The sequence below is a fragment of the Magnolia sinica genome, chromosome 14, assembly GCF_029962835.1.
Source record: "Magnolia sinica isolate HGM2019 chromosome 14, MsV1, whole genome shotgun sequence".
Lineage (NCBI taxonomy): Eukaryota > Viridiplantae > Streptophyta > Magnoliopsida > Magnoliales > Magnoliaceae > Magnolia > Magnolia sinica.
Genome location: NC_080586.1, coordinates 45,250,678 through 45,268,107, shown reverse-complemented (window position 1 = coordinate 45,268,107; position 17,430 = coordinate 45,250,678). Strand labels below are relative to the sequence as shown.

The window sequence follows — 17,430 nt, the reverse complement described above, 5'->3', positions numbered from 1 at the left end:
ATTCCCCAATATTTAGAGGATTCCAAATATGTATTCGTTTTTTTAATCGTGTTTATGATGGCGTAATGGTCCACTCTTTGGTGAGAATGTTGTCTTAGGCTGTCTAATGGTTATCATGAAACCAATAGGCTTAGATTGACCCTAGATTTGCCCGAAATTCATGCAAGCTATGGCACTCATCCCACTAATGCACATCTTTACGCATTAAACATCATTTCTCCCAAGTAAATTTCAAGAAAAAATAAATTAAAACTCGAATGAATAATGTTGCCGATTTGGTGGACCACTCAAATGCCCCCAATTGACCCCAAATTCATGAAGCTATGATGATCATCCTACTAATACACATCCCTAGGCATTTAACATCATTCACCCAAAGTAATTTTCAGAAAAAATTAACTTGAAATTCGAATCAATAATGTAGCCGATTTGTGGGACCACTCGAATGTCCCCAAATTCATGCAATCTACATGGAACTCATCCCACTAGTCCATATCTCTAAGCATTTTACATAATTCTCCCTAAGAAATTTTAAGAAAAAATTCGAATTAAATTTGGATGAATAGTGTCGGCAATTTGGGGGATCACTCAAGTGCCCCCAAATTGGCCCGAAATTCATGCAATCTATGGCACTCATCTCATCTCATTAATACAATAGGCTCCAAATTATGCTTATTTCACCATTTGACTATCGGATTACTGCACATTAATTGGATGGTGAAGAATTAAACACAGTGCAAAGCTTCTATTCACCAAAGAAAGTGTGTGTGTGTGTGTGTGTGTGTGTGTGGGGGTTTGTGTGCGTGACTGTCAAAACTGTTACAGTGCGTTTTTTCAAGGCTCACCGATTCGACCCATATGGCATAATGGGGCAGGGCTCACCGATCCGTCATATTGCGTAATTGCCAATACGTAACCGTTTTGGCACACCTCGATGCCAAGGCAATGTGTACGTGATTGCCTAACACCTCAAGCGAACACCTTTATCACCAATAGAGAAGAAGAGGTAAGTAATTTTTTCTTTTAAATGGCTCCGTCACAATCGTTATGGTGTGTTTTTTTCAAGGCTCACCGATTTGACCCCGTATCACATAATGGGGTCAGTCAATTCCATTACGTAACCACCAATACGGCCGTTATGTAACCGTTTCAGCACACCTTGATGCCAAGGCGATGTGTCAATACACCTCAGGAGAACACCTTTATCACCAAACTACTAACTTCAAGACACGAAATCTCACCGATGTATGATCAGGAACCATAACACCCACTCCCATTTCCATAACCACCTTTTAATGTCACCCTATCTGCAATTTGCCTCTAACACACTGCCCAAAGTGTTGCCTTCTCTGTTTTCTTCTACTTCTTCCTCTTCTTCTTGCATCCTTTTTCTTTCATAGTTTTTAATAGTAGCTCTGAGGTAATAAGATAAGAGAGTGAACTTAAATGGTTTGGCCACGTGCAATGATGACCAACAATTGCACAAGTTATGAGTGAGTTGGTTCAAGTTGAAGGCTCTAAAAGGGCAAGGGGAAGGACATTGGTGGAGGTAGCTTGGAAAAAAAAATAAAATAAAATTGACTACATATGGCTATGTTTTTATAGAGTTTATGGTCCTTGATAGTGGAATCGCCCCAATTAGTTGGGATAAGGCTTATATGTTGATGATGATGAATGAATAGTACCCTACATCCCGCCTTCTAATGGTGCTAAATTACTTACAATCCAATACGAACGATGATATGTGACTCTTAATCCTGCTTTAAATATTCTACCATTGCTACTTATTTCCATGCCACACTTTCTCCAAGCAACACAAGACCCTTTGTTTTATCCCAACTTATGCAAGCCAGTTATGACTCTAACAAAGGCAAGTAAAAAAAACCGAGGATCCTACTATAACCAATGAGGTATGGCGCGTGCAACACACACAGGGAGGGGCTCTCGGAATGGTTTCAATGACAGGCGACCCATCCCAACTTTTTCCCACATTGTCGTCCACTCGAGTTTTAGATCGATGTTGTTTTTGGGATGACATCCTAACATGGACCAGCTCAACAGATGCATAGAGTAAATGTCACATTGTCATCATGATGGGCCTCCCAAAGTATTTCTTGCAATGGCTCCCTATTACCACCATTGGTGTGGGCTGCACACAAAGAGTAGGTTACTCATATTAAGTGAAAGGACAAGAACACCCAAGTTGAAGGGCCACACACATCCCATTTTCCAAAAGTTTACACCCTTCACCATAACTAAATGCAGGGGTAAAATGGGCAAACGTTGCTCGTGTTATATATAGTAGAGATGTGCACTTATCATTCCTTTAAACCAGAAATTCTAATGAACCATTTATCAGCTCGATTTATTTCCCTCCCAATTCCTAATTCACAATGGTCACAATTGTTCCCCAGAGGTTGTTATTGAGAGGGAGTTCCCCGATTTCTTCCATTTTGTACATTTAAATTAGAACAAACTTGTTTCAAATCTATATCAATGCATAACAATCATGCATAGATATGGATTTGTAACTTGCTCGGCCAAGGCCTCAGTGTTTGTAAATATCAATGCATAGACAGCCTCAAGTTCAATATAGGAAGTCTCGGCCAAGGCCTCCGTATTTGTTTCTAAATAGGCTTCCTAGTTAAAAGAATTTGAGTGCTAGTTGTATATTTTTCCGGTGCTTTCTAGGGATTTTCCCCTCTTGAATGCTTTCCCTACTCGCTTCCGCTTGCGGGGCTTTAATAAAATATCCTCTTGAATGAAAAAAAAAAAAAAAAAAAGGATATGAATTTGTAACTTGCTCTTTCATAATCTATACAAAAATAATAATAATAAATTAAAACAAGAAAATACATGCTTCTCTCACTGAATTGGTTCTGGCCCATATCCACTCTTAGATCACAATTTATCCACCTAAAACAATATTTGTTCATAATCAAAATGATTGGTCATACTCTTTTGGCCATTTCCATTCAAGAGGATAAAACTTTTGCGGAATAGTTCCTTCCATTATCATGTGGGGAATACGGAAGACGAGGAAAAGAGAATCTTTTAGAAGAAAGTGAGATCCATGACAGAAACAGTAGCCAAATTCCTCCATCAATTGGTATTTGTAAAGGTTATTTTTCATTCAAGGATAGAAAAAAGATAGCTGGTGGGAAAAAAAACTTTCCTATCCTTCACGGGCAAAATCATTCTTCTCAAGTCAGTCTTATCTAATTTCCGTGTGCTTCTGATCCCCATTCAAAATGCAAGCGATGGTTGCAAAGAGAATTAAAAAAATTTTAAAACTGCAGAGAGAATTTTTGTGGAAGGTTTGACTCCAATTCCATCTGCAAAAACCCTAAATGGATGGTCATCTTAGATTGGTTGAGTCATAAGGAAGAATTGGGCTCTTCTCAGGAAGTGGTGGCGGAGATTAGACAAAGAGCTGATTCGGGCTTTTTGGAATCTCTTAGGTCCTAATTCCATTGTCCATCATATATGTTAGTCAGTTGGGCAAAGGGCCCTTCTCTTCTCGTCTTTTTCTTCATTGTGATGCTGCCAGAGGTGTTTGGAATTCCTTTTTCGGGCTTCCTTTTTTTTTTGGTGGGGGGGGGAGATTGAATTTCCTGTGTCTCAAATTCATCAATCCACGATATGTTAGCAGTCAGCAGAGAGGACCCCTTTCTCTTCTTGTGGCATGGGATTATTCTTTTGAAGAAGCTCCCTTGAGCAATGCTATGGGGAATTTGGAAAGAAACATAGAATCTCTTAAGATAGAAACACATGATAGTTTTCTTTCCATGGTTATGAAATGGCTGTGATTATCCCAGCCTTTAGTGGAGCCTTCGATCCCCGATTCTTCTTCATCCTAGGAAACGTTTTCATGGATTGATTTATAGTTGTTCCTTATTTTCGTATCTTTTCAATAGGCCCTTTTTTTCTGGGGTCTGTGGTCGTGTTCGGAGAAGATGATTTCTCTTCATTCTTTTGCATTTCTTGCAGAAAATCTATTTTCCATTTTTAAAACAAGTCATCGAGTTTGTCAGAAAGGATGGCCTAGGGAGTTGGAAGGCAATGCTTAATTCAGGGACTATGGGTTTTAAATCCTAAAGCGTGTTCAACAGATCCACTGATGGGTGTTTGGAAGCTTAATCCTGCAGAAGCTCTCATGGTAACCCAGGGTCAAAAGAGGCCACTGGTGTTGTTAGAAATGATACAGATGAGATTCTTTTATGGGTATTTGGAGATAAAAGATTTGAATGAGGTGAAGACTGGTGGTTTCTATGAAGCTCTTTGCATTTTCAGCCTTTACTAACGTTTGAGGTCTCTAATGGGGGAAGGTGATCCTAGCAACATCAGCAAGTGGGGTACCTTTGTCAAATGAGAACCGTGGAAATTCTTTTATTTTTTGTGATAGTTGGATTATTTTCTCACAATTGGATATTTTTTTCCTCTGATTCCAAGCAAGGCAAATGACGTAGCCAAATTCTCTTGCCAAAGTGAACCACTTGATATTAGGTCTACTTGCCTCTTTCAGAGCATTCTTTGTACTTCTTTCCCTTCAAAGTTGTGTTACTCATAGTCATAGTAATAAATTCACTAATGTGTCATCAGGTTCAAGTTCACCATTCACTTTGAACGCATCATGGAAGGGTGGAATCCAACTCCTGTGTCAGGCGAATGCAAGGCAGCAGCGAGCATCTGTCCAGAGAGACTTTTTAATAAGATAGTGGATCTATTGCAGTTGGAAAGGATCAGTTTTTTATTGAGGGTAGGAAGAGAGTTCGTTTTTTGGAGGATGTGTGGCTTGGGGGAAACCTTGCTCCGTTGCAAGATCCTAAGGTTAGCTTTGCTTTCTCCAGATAGAAATGTTCTGATTGCTTGTTGCTTTTCCCCCTGCAGAGACATTATTTTCAGATGCCTCCATATCGAAGGAATTTGTCGGACAAGGAAGTGGACGAGTTTTTAAGGCTTCAAAAAAGGCTTAAAGGATGTGTCAAGTCAATGGGGGATAGAGACGCGTTAGTGTGTAGGACGGACAAGTCAAGCTGTTTCTCTGTCGGGTCATTCTATATGATGCTTCAGTCTACCACGGTAGGAGAGGGTAGAGTATGCACTTCCAAGATTTGGTCCTACAGTGCTCCCCCTGGGGCTGCGGCTTTCGTGTGGCTAGTTGGAAGGATAAAAGTGCTAACGATTAACAACCTTCAAAAAAGATCAATGGTGCTTCCTAATATTTCCATGATGTGCATGGAGGATGTAGGGTCAATTAACCATCTTTTCATCCATTACTCTTTTGTGCAAAAGATTTGGAAAAAAGTTTTTTTTTTTTTTTCCCCTTCTCAATGTTCCATGGGTGATGCAGGGAACCATTGAAGCCTTCTTTTTTCTTTTTTCTTTTGGCTTGGCACCGTGGTGGGTTTGGAAAAGATCAAAGGGTGATGCGGTGGTTGGTCCTATTGGCAGTCTTATGGGCTATTTGGGGAGAAAGGAATGATCGGTGCTTTCAAAATAAAAGCGGCTTGGAGCAAGAGGTCTTTAGTTGGTCAAAATTAAATGTGGTTGGATGGGTCTTGATGGGGACGCGCACGCACACCACCTCGCTACGCACGTACGTACACAGGAGGGCCCCACCATCGATTTGGCTCGATGACGACGTCCAGAGAGGGCCTCCTAGCTAGAAGACGAAGTTTTGCTTCAAAAGCTCATCGTGAGATCTCATGATCATGGCCCACTCGTCGGATTGATGTCATATTTTAGGTTTTGCTTATTGTTATTATTTAGAACATCGTGAACGTTTTTCATTTCTTTGTTCGGTTTTTATTTTAGTTTACTTCACCGCCAAGTAATAGGTTGCGCACATGGTGCGAGTTTTGGGGTATAGGATTTTCCCTATAAATAGGCACCCCTTGTAGTTCTTTTCATTCATTGAGGATTAATAAAAAAATTCTACGTTTTCCTACTCTCCGAGTTGTGAAGCCTAATTGGGTGCGAAGCCCCCCCTTTATCGAAGGGTTAACTACCGTGGTGCGAAGCCACATCTATCCCGATTCGCCCCCATCCATTGCCATCTCTACTACCCATCTTCTACCATCCCTTCTTCTCATCTCACCCCATCATCTACATTTCGAATCAATCATTAATTGCAGCAATTCTCTTCCCTACAGCAGAATTTCAGAATCTAGCCCTACAGGAGGCCTGAAACTTCGGCGGAACACCACGCACAAACCGTACATCGGATCGAGCTGAGATTTAAGGATTTTGGAGTCCATCCCTGGCCGACCAGGGCCAAGGTGGCCCTTTTCTAAATAGTGGGCCCCACACACGTGCGGCCGAGATCACACGCACGTGCGTCTGGGCCATTATTGTTGTCCACACGTGCGGTACTTCTCTAGTTCGTCTCTCTCCTCTCTTTCACTCCGCTTCCACCCAAAATCCCTAAACCTAACCCTAAATTACTCAAATCTCCAAATTTATGCCCCTTTTCTTACCATAGAGTTCCCCGAATTGGAATTTCTAAATCCCTTGGATTAGGGACTGATTACTATGCATTTATGGATGATTATTTCTTATCTTTGAGTATCGTTTGGTTCATAATTTTTATTGATCCAGCCCTATCATGTGTAGGCCTAGACCCGCATAGATTTCCCTTAATTGAATGGTTTGGACTTCTATGTGGGACATGGAATTTGTGTGATTGTTTCTGAAATAACGTAATCTTAAGCCTGAAATCTCGCACATCATATTTGAATTTCATGTCCTGTATCAGGTCTCTCCGTAATTATAAAGCATGCAAATATCTGCTACTATAAAACATCCATATTTAGAGATTATTCAAAAAGTAAAGTAAATGCTAAAATTTCATATATATATATATATATATATATATATATATATATATATATATATATATATATATATAAATTTTTAAAAAAAAAAAGTGGTATTATTATTTTATATCAAAAACCAAATGGATAAACAATATCGACCAATGGTATTATTATTTTATATCAAAAACCAAAGGGATAATCAATATCGACCAACACACAGAGTAGGCATCTTCGAAAACTAGGAAGTGTTGAATCATTTTAACACAATGGACAAAAACTGTAATTTCTGAACAAGATTCTGGCTTACTACAAAATGTTTGGACTTCTCTTTGCATGGAGCTGTTCCTTTGGACTTGGTACTTATTTAGTTTTAAAGTTCCAATTATTCAGTAATTGTGACTTCTCTGTCCATAACAATACCTCAAGCCAAATTGTATGTGAATGCAATAATGATAATGAAATAGTTAAAATTATGGGTTTAAGTGCCTAACTTGATGTGTTCCACTAGTCAAAGGGCTTTTGGCATATTCTAGGTACCTTACATTTGGTATCAGAGCCAATACCACATCCTGTGATCAAGTCATGGAAGAGGCGACCTATGGAAAGGCAAGTAGGACCAGAGTGAGATCTGCGGCATCCGCCACAAGGTGGAAAGGATGGAAAGGCAAATTGGACCAAAGTGAGATCTGCCGGACCAGAGTGAGATCTGCCACAAGGTGGAAAGGTCAGAGTGGATAGGCCGCAAGGAGTATCACCCCAGAGTAGGCTGCCACAGACATTGGCTGTAGAGAGTGGTGGTATGTTATGATCCACGGTGGTTTAATGGCCTAACTTAACATGTACCATCAGTCCTAGGGCATTTGCCTTATTGGTTATATACCTAACAGCAGTCTACAAAAGCAAAACTTCCAAGCTAAAATTGCTAATGTGATTTGACATTTGGAACGCATCCCAAATATATTGTGCATGCACAATAAAGTAGTAGTAAAAAAATTACATAGAATGGAGAAACAAGGAAGATAGGACAAGTATGACTAAGCATTAACATGGATACAAAATAAAGAAATGGCACAAATATGCTAGATAGAGACCTGAGCTAATTAAAAGCAAAATAAGCCATCTTAATAATGTTCAAAAAGGCAAACATAAAAACGAAGAAGAATAGACTTTGAAGATGAATGCAGAATAAAAGGTCATCATATCGACTTTATGAGCATTCTTTCCTTCATAAACATGCATATGGCTCCCAAGAATTATACTAACCATGTCCGCTGGAGGAGCGATTCAAAGCAGCTGAGACTTCCTGTCTAACTGAGCGCTGCAACTCTAGTTGCATGTCCATGCAGGCCTCCAACATTCTCTGCATGTGACTCATCCCTTGCTGAAGTCTAGCCATTTCAGCTCTTAAATCATTAATAATTTCCCACTCCTGCACCAAAAAAAAACACCAACATTCAGTTCACACTTCTGAACACACAAATGGATACATAAAATTGGTAGGATTCTTGTACATAACAGTAAAAGTAGGGAGAGCTCAAGACCAGATATTTCAAACTTGCAGCTCATCCCCCCCAACACATGTCAATGACATTCAACATGGACTAAAAAAGGAGCCAAAGAAACAATGTTTACTCTTTTCCTCTTTTGGCTACTATTGGGGAAACTACCAAACAAAGCAGGAGTGCAATAACCAGTCAAGGAAGCAGCATCTCCAGTCTCATACGCCTTAGGATATGACCAAATGGTTACAAGGACTTGTGCAACAGAACTAGTAGAAGATATTTCATGCTTGACTTTACACGAAACCAACGAGGCATACGAATTTTCCAGCTTTTACCAGGATTTCAAATTCAAGCATTAAATGAAAGATTGCATACAATTTCTGAACGATGCATGCTGTGTCGAGGCCAATTAGCATGATGCAGTTCCTGGTGCCAAAGCGGCTGTGGTGGTGGTGGTGCCGGAGGAGACGGAAGCACAAGCGGTGGTCTAGCCACAGTTTCTGGTTGATTATCATTCTGATCATCTCTCTGCTGCTCCTGATTTTCCTCTGGTGAAGCAGTCGGCAATGTTCTTGGCAGATCCCAGTCGATGGGAGAACGACCTTGCCTTTGAACATATGACTGTATCAATTGGTCTAAACTTTCACGGAATCCACTATGAAGAAGATTAGAGACACTTCTCCTGAAACAACAACAGAGTTGGTTAAAAAAATATAACCTAAAAACCACAGACAGTATCCATCAGGAGGGAACTACATAGCTCAAGACAACAAAAAATAATTAAAGACATTCCACGAAAAGAAGTGATCCAATACCTGCTAAGAAGTTCCCTGAGTTCCATACTGTATACATTATCATCATCAGGTGGGTGGAATCTGTTTAACCTTCTAACAGGAACAACCCGGCGACTTCTGGGAGGGGCAGAAGGCCCATCTTGCCAATTTTCCACGACCTCTTGAGAACCATCTTCATGCCATTCATGTGTTTCTTGCAGGTGGCTATTTTCTCCACCTTCATTTTCCGGAACTTCCCCGGGCCAATCCCCAGCTGCATTCTCCTGCCAGTTTCCATCCATTTCTTCTGCAGTACCATCTTGCCATTCACTAAAACCAACTTCATTAGATTGCTGCCAGTCCCTTTCCCCATCTTCTGTAACTTCTTCCGGCCAGTTCCCTCCTTGGGAAGGAGATTCTTGCCAATTTATACTTTCAACAGGAGTGTTGCTGTCCAAGTCTCCCGTCTGCTCTGAAATTCGATGAATATCACTTTCCTGATTCCCACGTTGAGATTGTTCATGATTTTCATCTGGTACCTCATCTGAAGCACTTGCTTGAGACTGATCATTTCTAGAGCCAGCAGAACTCTGATTGGCAGAAGTATCGATCTGGCTGCTCACTTGACCACGAACAATATTCTCTAATCTGAAACGGAAACCTTCCCTGTTTGCAGAAAGTTATGAGACCAACAAATCAATCAAGCACTAACCAGAGAAGAACAGAAAGCAATCTTCCACCATTATAGAAGAACCAATGCATTGTTCAGCACAATTATAGCTCAATAACTTCGCATTCAAAATAAAAATGTATAATAGCTCTACAACAGATCAGTTGCATTCTTCTTCTTCTTCTTCTTCTTCTTCTTAATCGTGCATTTTATTTCATAGACCTATTTTCAACCAGCAACTGACATTGTTAGAAAACTAGTTTTTAGCCTGTTTAAAAATAACATTATTGAGTTTCATTTTACTTAGAAATTAGGTCTTGAAGGGCGGCCATGAGCGACAGGTCCAAAAGGCCCTAGGTCCACAAATCAAGCCTAGGGGATATTTTATAGTGTAACCGGCGTGTGTATGAAAGTGCAATTAGCCTAAAAGGCTTTTAAAGCCATGAACTAACAAGATTTAGGCCTAAAGAGGATTTACTAACTAGAGTTGGAGGTTTGGAGGGTCCTTTTGGTGATAATGTTAACATGGGGGCCACATAACATTAGCTTGTGGTTTCAGAGAAGCTTAAAACAGGCTTGGAACTTTGGATGCTCAGAAAGATTTCACAGGGAGGTTGAGATCTGGTAGTCATCTTTATTTGGAGTAGTTATCTGGGTGCAGGTGATGGTTGGCAAGAATCAATATTAGTAGGAGTCTTTTAAGTAATCTCTCAAAACAGGTAAGGGTCCTCAAGTATCTTAAACAGGAATTAAATATAGTTTCCTCTTTAAGAAGTGTTCATAGTTAATAAGATTAACTGTTGGTTATCTTACAAAAATAGTACGGTGGTGTGGGTTTTAGAACATAATAGGATGAGGAAACCAAAAATGGGGAGGATGATTTCTAGCATTGTACAAAACGTATGCATAAGAGCACGTCCTTTGGCCCTAAAACTTATACATAACAGTACATATTAACCAATATGCATTATGTGTCCATCATAACTCATACCAATGTGAAACTTTTAAGCAAAAATATTTAAATATCAGATTAACAAGAAAAAAAAAATGGTAAATCTGTGTTGTGATATTTATTGTGTTTTTAGTACATATGGCTGTGGTTGTTTGCCCGCTAACATCGAGTGTACAATTTTGACTTTTTTCCCCCTTTTACAGTGAACTGATTGACTTTTTTGTATAGATATTGACTTTAGTTTTACAGAACATTTTAGTAGTTTCCAAATCACAAAATGCAAAAGAAAAAGGTGTTTGCTTGTGAGCCACATCACCAAGGTGTCCCGTATCGGTATCGGTTGGCGTAACGATGCCCTCCGAAACCAATACGGGTACGGGGGCGTAATGGCCCATAACGGAGCAAATTTTTTTTTTTTGCTAAAAAATAATGAAAAAATATGGATTAAATCCGGAATATTCTAAGCATTCCAAATATGCATTCATTTATAAATTGGAACATGTTTATGGTGGTGTAACGGTCAACTCTTTGGTGAGAAATTGTATCGGACTGTCTGATAAATTTATGAACCAGATAACTTGAATTTGACTACAAAATTCATATATTTAATTTTCTAAATATCTAATTTATATACTTAACAATTTGATATCATTTCTCCCAATAGTTCTTTTAAAAAATGAAATTAAATTCAAGTAGATCGCGTTGCCAATTTGGGGCTGATTTGGAGGACCAATCCATGCCCCAAATCAGCCTCAAATTCATGCAATTTATTGGCATTATCCCACTTGTGAATTGGTGGACATTTATTGGATAGTGAATCATGGAAAAAAAAAAAAAAAATCAAAAGGCCCTATTTTAAAAAATAAGCATCCACAAATTAACAATTAAAACTATTCAAACAATTTGATTTTGGCATTTTGAGTTAGCAATTACAGTCCATAATTTAATTGGTAAATTTTAAGTTAATATATGTCTCGTGTACAATTTTTTAAGGGCTCGAATTAGGTAGGACTCAGATTGTGACGTGTAGCACACGAGTATCAAAGTTTTTTGGACCCCACTCGTGATGAATGTGTTATATCCACACCATCCATCCATTTTGCCAAATAATTTTAGGGCATGAGCCCAAAAATGAGGCAGATCCAAAGCTCGAATTAGGCAAGACTCGAATTGTGAATTAAACGACTATCATTAAAAATTTATCGGAGCTACAAAAGTTTTAGATCAAGCTAACATGTGTGTTTTCCCTTCATCCACGTTAGTGTGACCCTATTAACAGGTTAGTTAGATGGAAAATAAACATTACAATGGACCCTAAGAAATTTTTAATGGTGAGCATTCTATAACCACTGTTTCCTATGCTGTGGTCCACCTGAGATTTGGATCTTACTAATTTTTTGAATCATAGCCTAAAATGATGTGGCAAAATGGATGGATGGCATGGATAAAATACATACAGCATGGTGGGGCCCATGTGGCACGTGTACATTTTATTAAATTGTGCAACGTGCTGCGTAACACGTACCAGTCCATTCATTTGACGCAAGCAAGTCCTGTGGGTCTGATCATGAGGTATGTGTTATATCTAAACCGTCCATTCATTTGACAAGCTCGTCTTAAGGCTTGACACGAAAAATAATACAAATCTAATTATCAAGTGGACCACACTGCAAAAAGCAGTGGGGAATTGAACGTTTACCATTGAAACCCTTTTTAGGATCATAGAACTTTTGCATCAATATGAAATTTGTTTTTCCTCTTCATTCAGGTCTTTTTGACCTTTTGAACAGATTGGATGGAAAATAAACGTTATGGTGGGCCTATGAATTTTTTAACGGTGAAAATCATCATCTCGCTACTATTTTTGGTGTGGTCCAGACGATCTTTGGATACGATTTATTTTTTGGCTAATGCTCTAAAATGATATTTAAAAATAGATGAACGGTGTAGAAAAAATAAATACATCACTGTGGAGCCCACTTAACTTTGATCTCCTTTAAACCGTTCGTACAACTGGGAGCTCGAGGACTGTCAGCGCTCGTCTTAGCATGACACGTACCTCCAGCTGGTGCGCGGTACACCTCCGAAAGAAAAAGAAAAAAAAAAAGAAGGGAGAGAGGGAAACCGAAAAGAAAAAGAGGGAAAGAAGAGAAGAAAAAAGAGGGAAAAGAGAGAGAGAGAGAGAGAGAGAGAGAGAAGAAGCAGCAGCAGCAGGAGGCCACCGTAGACGCAACTTCCCGAGAAGAAGAAGAAAAAAAAAAAAAAAAAAGGTTAAGTATTTGCTTCTTTTTTTTTTCCTATTGTTTAAGGCCCGTAACAGCCATTACGGGTCAGTAACGGCCGTTTCGCCCGTAACAGCCGTTACGGTAGCAAAATCGAGGCATCGCCCATTACGCCCCCGTATCGCGTGACGGACCCCACCGTTACCATTACGGTCGATACGTAACCGATATGGGACACCCTGCACATCACCCATGCCCACAAACAGACACACAAGCCCACGCATGCACACAGAGAAACGAGTGCATGTGTTAGGGACACTTTCATGTGCCTAGCAAAAAAATGATTAGTAGTCATGCATTTAGTTCTCGTGAAGATTTCTCAGATCATGACGAGTGGCTTGATCCATCAGCGTGTATCCAATTTATGGTTTTCTTCTCAAGCTGAGTCAAGAATCCCTAAAAAGTTTACCCTTTCGGAGGCAAAAAAAGAGAGTCAAAAAAATAAAAATTAAAAAAAAAAGGTGAAAAAATGTTAAGAACAGGTCTTCGGTGTGGATATTAGCCTATATGAGCACCAGTGTTCGAAATATCGGTATCACATTACATATCGCACTCTTGGTATACAGATACGTATCGATTATCGCATGGGATATATCGGTTGTATCGTGTAATGTGTTGTTGTTGGAAACATAGGGAAACATTGGAAATTGGTCAAATTTTTCAATGAAACTTCAGTGATTTTTAAAAAAGACATCAATACACACTTATAAATCAAAACATTGCAAAAAACAAGGGCATATAATAGGTTTTCTTTGTATGGGGTCCAAATCTATACACTGTTTAACTGAATTGATGCAAGTACATTCAAAGTCTATTTATATAATTTATAAATGTAAAAAGATGTGTGGAAACACAAGCAATACATTCAAAAGCAAAAGAAGAATCACTAGATCAAGTTACATACATGTTTGATCTTATGTTTGGACATAAAGATTGCAACCAATTTGAAAATAATTGGGAACTTTTTTTTTTTTCAATTTTCCGCAACTCGGTCCTTCTCCTCCAAATCTCGAAATCGAATCTCCCAATCCATGATTTTTCATGCAAAATAGGAAAAATCATGGATTTGTAACAATTTGACATTAATTTACAGAGGAAGAAAATAAAAAAGGATCAAAAATAAAAAGTGATCACTGAATCGAACATGTGGGATATATCCCACTACTTGTGCATTACATATCGCACAAGTGGGATACAAGATATATCGTGGGATATATAGGCCAATATCGTCGATATTTAAAACATTGATGAGCACTACATCAGCCGATGCAATTGTTATGTATAGATCATATCGCCTTATATTTTGTGAATTATTAGGGGGATGTGTTCACAAACAAATATAGCAGTCTTTTACACACACACACACACACACACACACACACACAAAAAAAAGGGTTCAGATTCGATATTCTAAACCATGATTTCTCTAATCAGTTACACAGGATTTCTCTTTTCATATATCTGTGTCATTTGTATGGGGCGTAATGCAGGATAAATGAAACAAAGTAACCACCTTAATAACTTCTTCTTCTTCTTTTTTTAAAGATGACTGAATTTTAAAGCAAGCAAAACAAACAAACAACGCTAAGCCTCCAAGGTGGCAACTTAGTTACAATCCCAAAAAAGAATTATTACAACCCTTGAGCTTCTCACAATTGGAGGCCCACTCAATGGTTAGAAGCCTCGCACTTTGGGAGATACTCTCCACCGACTTGCTTTCATTATGAAAGCATCTAGCATTTCTTTCCTCCCACACTGACCACCAGACAGCAAGAAGGGCTGTCCTCCATAGCATTGTCCTTTCTTTCCCCAATCTTACCCCATGCCAAGCTATCATTAGCTTGCCTGTTGATGCCGGAAAAGACCAAATAACTCTAAATCGGGACAATATATCTATCCAAATCAGCCCAATAAAGTGACAATGAACAAACAAGTGGTCCACCATTTCCTCATTTCCCATACAACATAAGCATATGTTCGGAATAATCATTGCTCATTTCTGAAGATTATCAACAGTCAAAACCTTCTTCCGCCCTATCAACCAACCGAAAGCCACTATCTTGGGGGGAGCTTAGTAGTGCCAAACATGCTTGGTAAGAGCCTCATCTCTAACCAAGGAATTCCTAGTAAGACAAGCATAGAATGACCAGACCAAAAAGGCACTTGATTTGTCAAATCTCCAAAGCAAACTATCCAAAGAGGATAAATCTGGCCACCTGAGCTGAATACGATTCAATAGGGCAATGAATTCCTCGATCTCCTCATCCCGAAGATATCTTCTACATCGAGGTTCCCAAAACAACTCTCCCCCTATAAATGAGAAGCAATCTCAAACTACAATGGATGGATCCGGAGTTAGATGGTATATTATGTGGAATTTTGCTTTCAACGGCGAGTCTCCTACCCACACATCTTCCCAGAAATGAATCCTCTCACCATTTCCAAGAGAGAACCCGATACTCTCCAAAAATGCTGATTTTACGAAAACGACTCCTTTCCACAAAGCCAACAATCTATAAAGAGAAGAATCCTTGGTCCACCACCCGTCCTCCAAACACCCGTATTTTGATTTCATAACCTCTTTCCATAAAGCCCCATCCTCCTTCCCAAACCTCCAAAGACACTTCCTAGCAATGCCAAATTCATAAATTTGAGATCATTAATTCCCGCACCACCTTCTTCGAATGACTTGCACACATCGTTCCATCCCATAAGGTGAAATTTCTTTTTGCCTCCCATCCCGTGCCATTAGAAATCACGTCGCAATTTCTCAAGCCAAGACAACGCCGCCACCGGGCACTTGAACACTGACATAAAATATAGGGGAAGATTCGAAAGAGCTGCCTTGATAATCGTTATGCGTCCCCCAAGAGATAGATATCGACATTTCCATCTAGCTAAATACTTTTCAAATCTTTCGATAACCTTGTCCCAAAGATGATTTGGCGGTTTACCTATGCAAAGAGGAAAGCCGACAAAAGTTGCCGAGAGCCCCTATCTTGCAGCCAAAAGAGTCCTCCAATACCTCCAACTCTTCATTCGCCAAATGCACCTCGAACATCTTGCTTTTCATAATGCTTACCTTAAGCCCCGAAACCGCCTCAAAGCAACAGACAATTGTTCTCAAGTTTTCCACCTTTACCGGATCGGCATCGCAAAATAATAGTGTCATCTGCGAATTGAAGATGAGAGATCGAAAACTCCATTCCTTCCAACTGGAAGCCGCGAATAATTCCTTCCCCCTGCCCATTGACCAACATCCTGGCCAAAGTCTCCACAATGATGACGAAGAGAAATGGAGATAATGTGTCGCCTTGCCTTAGGCCTCTAGAGCTTTTGAAGAATCCTTTGGGAGATCTGTTAAGCATAATTGAAAATCGCGTCGATCCCACACTCTTATCCACTTTTTCCATCTCTCCCCAAACCCAAGCCTAAGCAAAATGTACTCCGAAAAGCCCCAATGGACGTGATCATAAGCCTTTTTCCAGGTCTAGCCTGCACACAATGCCTTTAGTTCTCGATCTGTGTCTAAGAGTCCACGCATTCATGTGCAATTAAAGCACTATCAAGGTGATGCGGGATGGTTTTCTAACATAAGATGATAGATGAAATAAGATTTCCAATTTAAAACATGAGCAACAAAAGCATGAAACTTCAGCAACCTCATCAAAAACCAAACAATTAATCAAATAAGCAATTACATGTAATCCTAGGCTACCATTTGCTCGTACAAAGGAACTAGTAAGATGTTACTTCGAAATAAACCGAATGGAATTAAGAAATTCAATCCAAAACATGAGGGTAGACCTATTTTAAAGGGAATCACCCAAGTCCTAAAGGGATTCTAAAGGAGTCTACGTTTTAGGAAATTGGGGTTAGGGTTAAGGTTTGGAAATAGGGGAAATGTGAAATTAGGGTTTTTTTGAAAGGAAGATCTAGGGTTTTGGGTTAGGATTTGGTTAAAGAAAGAATAATAAGGATGTAAGAAAAGGGCTGAAATGAGGTCCACAAAACAGTCCGTACGGACTATCCGTATAGTCGTACAAGCGTACCGATTCACACATACGGCTAGACTTTTTGTTTGGGTATAGGTTGGGATGATTTGGATTTAAGAAAATGGAAAAAATAAAAAATAATAATAATAAAGGAACGAAGATTTGAGAGGAAAAGAGAGAAGATATGAGAGAAAATACCTTTGGAGCTTGAGAAGAGAGAAGAAATGCAAGAAAAAGGCTTCACACCAAGGTAGCTTTCATTCAAATTTGCACCAAATGGGGTTTCACACCATATTCTCCATAAACACAAGAGAGAGAAAAGAGAACTTCCAGCTTTTTCATCAACATCACATAAAAAAAGGCTAGGGTTAGACATCCAAGTCTCTATAGTGTAAAAGTTGGCCTTTTACAAAAAGATCATTAATGAAAAACTTGTTT

The 17,430-nt window shown here is 39.3% G+C and overlaps 1 protein-coding gene across 2 annotated transcripts in view; it reads right to left on the bottom strand.

The window, feature by feature from the left end:
• LOC131225171 (uncharacterized) overlaps window positions 1-17,430 on the bottom strand; it is a 48,726-nt gene that overhangs the window by 2,181 nt on the left and 29,115 nt on the right. For both annotated transcript variants that reach the window (XM_058220634.1, XM_058220635.1), the window contains exons 4-6: window positions 9,136-9,759; window positions 8,696-9,002; window positions 8,082-8,247 (exon numbers count right to left, since the gene is read on the bottom strand). In XM_058220634.1, the coding sequence (XP_058076617.1) occupies window positions 8,082-8,247; window positions 8,696-9,002; window positions 9,136-9,759 (1,097 nt within the window). The remainder of the gene's footprint in view (window positions 1-8,081; window positions 8,248-8,695; window positions 9,003-9,135; window positions 9,760-17,430) is intronic.